Genomic DNA, 8,500 nt, shown 5'->3' on the forward strand with positions numbered 1-8,500 from the left:
TCCTTCTCCTCGCTGTCCTTCCCTCTCCCTCTTTCTCCATCCCCCTCTTTCTCTACATCTTTCTTCCTTTCTCTCTCTCTCTCCTCCTCCTCTCTCTCCCTCTCTCTCTCCTCCATCTCCCTCTCTCTCTCTCTCCCTCCACCCCTCCCCACCTGTAGGCTTTGTCTGCAGGGGTTGTCGTCAGTGTGGTTGACGTGGAGCTGGTAGCGGATGACTGGCGGGTCGACGCTGGTGTCGATGATGCCCTGGCACTGCGTGGTGTTGTGCTCCCCGTTCAGCGCCAGTTGGGTCGGGTCGAACCCAGCCCAGCTAGCAGTGCACAGGTTCACCTCCAGAGAGATCATAGTGGCCCCACATTCCACACTCAGGTCGTTGTTCACTGGAGGAGGCACAGGAGAGGACGAGAGAACAACAGATGGAATGATAGAATGATAGGATGAGAGGACAAGAGAACGATAGAACAGTAGAACCACTTCATGGCAACAATATGCTACCACGTTACCATGGTATAATGTGGCCTACTGTTTTTGTAATATTGTTATTACAATTAAAATATTCATACACACACACACACACACACACACACACACACACACACACACACACACACACATACACACACATACACACACACACACACACACACATACTGGACAGGAGAGGACGAGAGAACAACATATGGAATGATAGAATGATAGGATGAGAGGACAAGAGAACGATAGAACAGTAGAACGATTGAATGATAGATTTCTACGCAGGGATGCTATAATATCGATCCTGGTATCAGGTGATCTTGTAGTCATGTGCTGGCTGTACAATATTCAGATACAAGCAGTGGAACCACTTCATGGCAACAATATGCTACCACGTTACCATGGTATTATGGTATGATGTGGCCTACTGTTTTTGTAATATTGTTATTAAAATTATAATATTCATACACACACACACACCTACACACACACACACACACACACACACACACATATATACTGTATATAGATATTACATGCAAAATAATACAGAACAATCGGAGTGCAGAGAAAATTAAACTTGTCTTCACATTCATTGCACTGTGATGGAGCAAGTACAGCAAGTACAAAACTTCATATTTGTATCACATTTGTACTCAGAATCAGACAGGGCCTGCCGATGGAAGATGACTGTGAATCATCATATTGGAGTCTGGATCCGTGCAGTCAGTGCTACGGTCAGTCCGGGTTTCGAGAGGAGAGAGTCCTCCCCGGGTCTTTGAGACAACCTCTGGAGTTTTCTTCTGCTTTTCACACGAGTTCTCCTCAGTGCATCCCAGAAGGGTCACATCAGATGGAAAGGACTGATGGAAAGCTGAGGCTCCTGCTACACTCCTCCCCACACACACACTCACTCCTGCTTAAGCACTCAGACTTCTGAGGCTCTCCCCACACACACACACCGGCTCACTCACTCCTGCTTAAAGTGTAACTCTGGCGAAAATTGACCCCAGGCACTTTTTCGGCATGAAAACACATCAAATAAGCTGTGGAGACGGTATTTTTCTGTGGTCGAGCACTACAGAGCTTGCAACGGTGTACGCTGTAGCCCAAAATTGCAAACAGTGGATTAGCTAAGAGCCTGTGAGCCAAACGCTTTCCAAATAGCATTTTTTTTTTCAACCAGTAATATTGTTCAAAACAACAATGGAGTTACACTTTAAGTACTCGGCCCAGCTACTCTATCTCAGAAGGGTCGTATCACATGGAGATGACTAAGACTGATGTCTTTCAGCTTTTGCTTTGAGTAATGGACCCACAAGACCTGCTTGTTTTCGCCTGCCTAAGGCCCCCATAAGGCTCTCGCTACAGCCCTCACACACAAGCTTGCTTAAAATATCAGTCCCCTGACTGCTCCCGAGGCACAGGGCTGGACGTTCCTACCTGGTACGCGCTGGTAGTCGGCGGAACAGTTGTAGGTGCAGAACACTGGCCTCAGGGTAAGGACCATCACGGTGGAGAGACAGAGAAACAACATCTTAGCACCTCTGCTGAAGCAGAACCCAAAACATCCGTGAGTCCAGGGGAGAAAACACACAGGCATAGACAAGTTAGAGCTGAATGAAACATGGTCCTGATATCAAAAACACACACAGAGAGAAGAATAAGAACTCATCTCCATCTTGAGACAAAAGCCCAGTAGGGGAGATCGGTGGAGTGAAACTTTGTTTAGTGGGAACTTAGACCTGCACGGCAGCCAGCATCGTTCAAGAGCTCAAATGTCATGCTGAGAACCAAGTTAACTGACCAATAAAATGCAAAAAAAAAAAATAACACACACACACACAAAAAATACATATAGTATATGGTAATGAGGAAGGTCTATAGAATGTCAGAAAATAGTGAAAAATGTCAATAAGAGTTTGCCAAAGCCAAAACCAAGAAATATTCAAGTTAAGCTGGAACCAGTTAATTATTGAATTTCTCTAACAGATTGATCATCAATAAAGAAAGAGTTGGTAATTAACTTAATATTTGACAACTAATTGGCAATTTGTTGAAATTAAATGTAAATGTTAAATTAAATATAGAATGAAACTAATGCCTGTGGTAAGAGTATCTGTGAAAGCAAGAGAGAAGCAAGAGTCTCGTACCTTAACTGTGAGTTCTACTGATACCAGGTGAGCTCCAAGGCCTAACTGCAGCAAACAGAAAAGACTAGAAGTGTGTGAATCCCCTCTGTAAACCTGTGCGCTATGTTGTGTGTGTGTGTGCGTGCGTGTGTGTTTGTGTGTTTATGTGTGTGCGTGCATGTGTGTATGTGATGTATGGGTGGTGTCTTATATGAGGTGAAAGGGATAGTGGGAGGGCCATATTACATATTGCTTATCATATTTACATGCCTGTGACGGAGCAAACTCATCACCTCCTCTCCATCCTACCTACCTCTCTCTCTCTCTCTCTCTCTCTCTCTCTCTCTTTCACACACACACACATACAGTACACACACACATACACACACACTTGCATACAGAGGTGGGGAAAGAGGGATGGAGGGAGGGAGAAAGTGAGCGATGGTTCATTTAGACTGGTTATGATGGTTCATTTAAATGTCTATGTAATGTGTGTGTGTCTGTGTGTACGTGTGTGCGTGCGTGCGTGAGTGCGTGCGTGCATGCGTGCGTGCGTGTGTACATCTGCTTATGTTTTAATCATATATGCTGTTAGATGATTCATTGTCATTTTTATGAATGTTGTCTGTATTGCTAGTTGTCCTTTGGCCACACTGTGTCTATTTGAATTCCCATGTGAATAAAGTCTATTGAGGGAGCCTATTAATAAAGCCCATTGAACTGAGCAAATGAAAGAGAGGAGGGTGGGGAGGGGGGGATTTCCACAGACCTCAGTATCTGAGTTGTGAGTATCTGAGTGTAATTTCATGGACCATGAGCTTTGATGGTGTGGTTGCGTTGTGTACAGCAGTGATTAGAGATTCTAATGTGCCATTGGTATACTTGTGCCATTGGCTGTCAGTCGTCTCTTTTATGAGTAAATGTAATGTGTGGCTTAATTTAATCTCACCCCGGTCTTCAATGGCATGTTTTGATCATACATTACTGACACACTGATACGGTTTCAGTTCACTGCATTTGTTATATAATTCCATTCGTCAGAGTGTGTGAACTGAACTGTATGGTTCAGTTACAATGCCACAGGTACCAAGCCAACTAGGCCTACCTGTACATCCCTAGTAGCCTACATCCCTATGATGCAGAATCGACTCTGGAATTGTACACTGTAGACATGAGTGTTCTAAAGACTCTGTTGATAGTGATAATATTTCATTTTATTGTGTTTTTTTTGATAAATATCAAATAAATCAGACGTAATAGAAACCTGAGAGATTAAAGCTCTTTGCACAGCCTTACAAAACGTATGAAGATGATAATCCACACTTTGACTGGTGTAACTCAATCATAAACTGAAATGAGGTAAAATGCTGTCGGATTGTTCAGGCTCATTAAAGCATGCCAATATCTCATGGGAACGACACTCTATGAATAGCAGAGATCCAATAACCGGCCACAAGGCACGATGCGCGCAGCACCAAAAATAGCCTTTGTTCGCGTAGCTTGTCTGATAGCTTTCAGTGCCTTTGTGTGACTAAGAGCTGCGGGTGCTAGCCGACATCACTACAGGCAGTCGATGCTTAAGAGAGAAAGGTCATTGTCAAGTCCATATTACCGAGTGAAAGCAACTTGGCCGGTTTCTGCCCGTCAGAAAGAGACACTTTATACTATGATGCGTCAGTGTGAGCCGTGCGTTCCCACTACGTTCTTTTCTTTCCAGGAGCACACCAGTGAGGAGTCCATGGCCCCGCTCCAGTAATGCGGAGCAGCGTCTCCTGATTTTCCCCTTATTGCTTTAATCCCTCTGTGTGTGTGTGTGTGTGTGTGTGTGTGTGTGTGTGTGTGTTTGAGACAGCCGCTGGACTTGCACAGTGTGAGTTACGTCAAGCCTGGGACCCAAGCTCACTTCAGGAAACCCCTTCTGCAGGGCAGCTGGAGAGGTGAAGGGTCCAAAGGAAGTCTGAATCACAAGTACATTAAACATACTGCACTGTTTATGTTCCTTTCACAACTACAGAACAGAACAGAACAAAATAGAATAGAATAGAATACAAATAGAATAGAATAGAATAGAATAGAATAGAATACCATCACTATTAACTTCAAACAGATCCAACACATAGACACTCTGCATGTATGTGTACATAATGGCCATACACATCCATAAAAATATATAGAAAAGAACTGGATAAAAAAGAATGTTGCAGGATACAATGTGAATGGAGTAGGATACACTTAGTGCAAACCACGAACACACACACACACACACACACACACACACACATACACACAAACACATATATACACACACACACACACTCACACACACACACACACACGCACACGCACACGCACTCGCACACACACACACACACACACACACACACACACACACACACACACACACATACATGAACGTGACACCTGACTTCCTCAAAGGGACCCCTGGGCCCCAACCCCTAACCCCCAAGGGCCAAATAAACCTGAACACAATTCTAAACATACATGTTGGCTGAGCCCATACCTGGCTAAAGAAACACAGCACTCCGTGGATTAACATCGGCCTACTGTAAATAAAGAGGAGAAGCCCAGAATCCAAACGGCTCCAACAGTATACAGTACATGCGCCCTTGACCTGAGAGGACGCCCATGTTTGTGTAAAGTGTGTACAGTGGCGTGTGGAACACACAGTAATATGCGGCTTTGTGTTTCTCTGCTGTCTCCCTTCTCCTCCTGGAACAATGGCGCGCGTAAGACGAGCCTATCACCAGTGGCATTTAGCGCCGCTTAAGACACTTCTTTAATTTCGAAAGGAGATATCGCTGGGAAGAGCGAAGACGCGGCATTGTCCCCGAGTGGCGTTATTCATCGGCTCTTAACCTGAGGGGTCTGGGCTCGGCCCGGCTCGCTCACTCACACGCACCGCAAACGAGTGTTTTAATGGCGTCCCTTCCTGTCCCATACCTACATGCTCACAGATGAGCATTACATCTCCACAATGGGAGGTGGGAGAGCAGGCCATGCTGAGCGATCCTAAAAAACAGGGATCAAGCAGTACAAGTGTTCATTTTCAGAGTCCTTTGTCTCCAACAAAGTGCCTCATTATATTACATCAAATTACCCGTGCTTAGTGATTGAAAATGTTTCATTTACAGAGAGTGCTTGGGGGCTATTTGGGACACAGGAGGGAAATGGCATTTTAAAACCTGAAGTTCATCTGAGTTGTGATAATAAATAGGCCTAGCAATAGTACCAACGAGTTATGTTTATACTGTGCATTTGTGGGTCTCCATCTGGATGTCTGAACATAACAGAACTCTTTGGACAACAGCTTTTGGTACAGTCCTCTTTAAAAAGCTGTGAACTACATGTAGACTAAATACTACTGCCCTCTGGTGTATAAGAGATGTATGTGCATAAATATGTTCTCGAGTCAAGAGCATAATGAGCTATGTTCAGCAGATTCTATACTTTGATTACTGTAATTGAATGATTCTCAAGACCACAGACAGTTAAACATAAGATAAGGCCTAAAGGACCAGAGCCTGCCAGGCAGGAAACACTTAGATGCTTCAGAGGTGCAGGAGGCAATCTCTAATTCCCTAGTTGTGAGACTACTAACATCAGTAGACTGGGTTATTGTTGATTTAGGTGAATAACTTTAAGGGGGGATATTTATTGAATGCCCCCGCTATTTTGTTTTATTAATTTTTAATTGATTCACATTTAGTTTGTATAAATCTGCTTTCATTTTGACATTAAAGGGGGGATTTTGTAAATGATTGTAAAAAAAAAACTGTCCAAATAAAATGGATCAAGATTCCATTTATAAAAGCAGTAAAAGGGGAAATATCCAAGGAGGGAGAATGCTTTTTATAGGCACTGTATAAGAGAAGTGAATCACACGCCCAGAAACTTTTTAATTTTTGTCAAATAAAATATCCCACAGATGAGACCAACTTGGAGATATGGAGAGCAGAGGGGTCAAACACTGCTAAACTCTCTCCAGATTTTAGAGTGGGTTAGGTTAGCCTAGTCTTGTCCACCCCTGGTAAATCTCCATGTTTAGGGCACACATATTGTGTGACACAGACAGACCTGCAAAGTCAGTGGGAATTAACCGGGTGGGTTTATCACAGCAGAACAGAGTTGCTGTGGTGTGGATAAGGGAAGACCCATGTCACCAGTCACCAGCAACACGACAGGACAGGACAGCACCGGCCAGAGGAAACTTAGCATTCCATCCGGCGGCCGTGCGACCTCCAGCTGGCCTCCCTCCAGACAGCAGCACAAACACTCTTCTCACGGCAGCCGCCTGCCGTTACAAAACCTGCCTGATTAGGCTGCAGGGCCGCGCGCTCGCTCTCCACGGAAACTGTGCAACATCTCACTCAAAACAGCACCGTGGCAGGACTAACAGGGGAGGTGTTGTTGTTACATTTAAGCATTTAAGCACTTAAAGTAGAGATTCAATCTATATAACCTGAAATCTATGGAAATCTATGCAATAACCAATCTATAACGCCTGCTTCTGATTTGCGTGACTGAAATTGTGATTGATTGATTCACCTGATTCACCTCCAGGCAGTAGGCCACACTTTTATGTAATGAGCGACGTGGCCAAATTCCTGTTTAACACGCCAAACGCTTGTTTAGCTAACTCACTTCCTGAGCTGGCTCAGCGCGCAGACTGGTTCGCATGCAGTGGTTCGCGGGAGGGATTTGGGAGGACTTATGGACTGGCAAGAGAAAATGAAAGCAATCATCATAATACAAATCTGTCCAAGATTTCCAGCAGGTCGTGTCCTGTCATTCACCCATATCCAGTTCATGGTGAGAGTGTCTGAGTCTGATTAAACAACTGGTTTTAGTCCATAGTGCACCACACAGCACATACTGTACCTGCTGGGCCCTCTGCAGATGACACCGTCAACATGGGACACCCAGGACACAATCTCCTGCAGGCATTACAGAATCTCCTGCACCTCCTCTCCTCCGACCGGCATCGCAGAATCTTCTGCGTCTTCTCCCAGCTGGCCGGCACAACAGAATTAGCCGGTATAGCCTACCACCACCAGACACAGAACTGATCTCTGTCCTTATGCCATCCATCACCCTCACAAACAGCCGACCTGATCGGAAAACGATCATCTGTGTTCCTTCACACAGGCTAGTAATTACACCCCTGATTCACATCCAAAAACAGTGTTCTGTACTCATACTCAGATACTCATATTGTAATTTCATCCCCATGCATGACGCACATTACTGTTGTTGCCAGTACCACACACATTTGCACTTCACTGTGTGGACTGTGTGGACAGTACATTGTTTGTCTTTTATACTGTATCTCTCTGTCTGTATATTGCTTGTCTATTATGTCTGTACATATCATGTAGCCTACACATTGTTGTTACAGTAATAATGCCTGAGACCAAATTCCTTGTGTGTTTTGAGATAGCCTACCATATAACCCTACTTGGCCAATACTAGGCTATCTGATTGAGTATGCGTAACCGTCCTCCAGTATAGCCTACTTAGAGACTGACCTTCAAACTTCCTAGAGGTCACAGACAAAGCTGCAATGCAATTAGATGGGATAGACTCACTATGACGCAGGCTTTGAAGTAGCCTAGCATGCCTTTAGATGGATCAACATGTCAACAGATGTGGCCTTGTTTGCCTTTATTAGTTTATTGGCTAGATTAGTTTACTGTTATGAAACAAATGTAACGTGTGGTTCCGATGGTGTTTATTCACTGTCGCATCATGTGACTCGGTCTTATTCACATTTTTGAATAGGCTGCAGCATCTGTATAACGTCCAACTCAGTCCAATTCAGTCCAGCTGCCCAAATCCCGTTAGTGTGACCACAACAGCCCCCTACTGCACGCTGAT

The 8,500-nt window shown here is 44.4% G+C and overlaps 1 protein-coding gene across 1 annotated transcript in view; it reads right to left on the bottom strand.

The window, feature by feature from the left end:
* LOC134066560 (zona pellucida-like domain-containing protein 1) overlaps positions 1 to 1,983 on the bottom strand; it is a 6,099-nt gene extending 4,116 nt beyond the window's left edge. Inside the window, exons 1-2 of the mRNA XM_062521924.1 lie at positions 1,917 to 1,983; positions 153 to 379 (exon numbers count right to left, since the gene is read on the bottom strand). Of these exons, the coding sequence (XP_062377908.1) occupies positions 153 to 379; positions 1,917 to 1,983 (294 nt within the window). The remainder of the gene's footprint in view (positions 1 to 152; positions 380 to 1,916) is intronic.
* Between the last annotated feature and the right edge of the window lie 6,517 nt (positions 1,984 to 8,500).

The sequence above is a fragment of the Sardina pilchardus genome, chromosome 19 (genome assembly GCF_963854185.1).
Source record: "Sardina pilchardus chromosome 19, fSarPil1.1, whole genome shotgun sequence".
Classification (NCBI taxonomy): Eukaryota; Metazoa; Chordata; class Actinopteri; order Clupeiformes; family Clupeidae; genus Sardina; species Sardina pilchardus.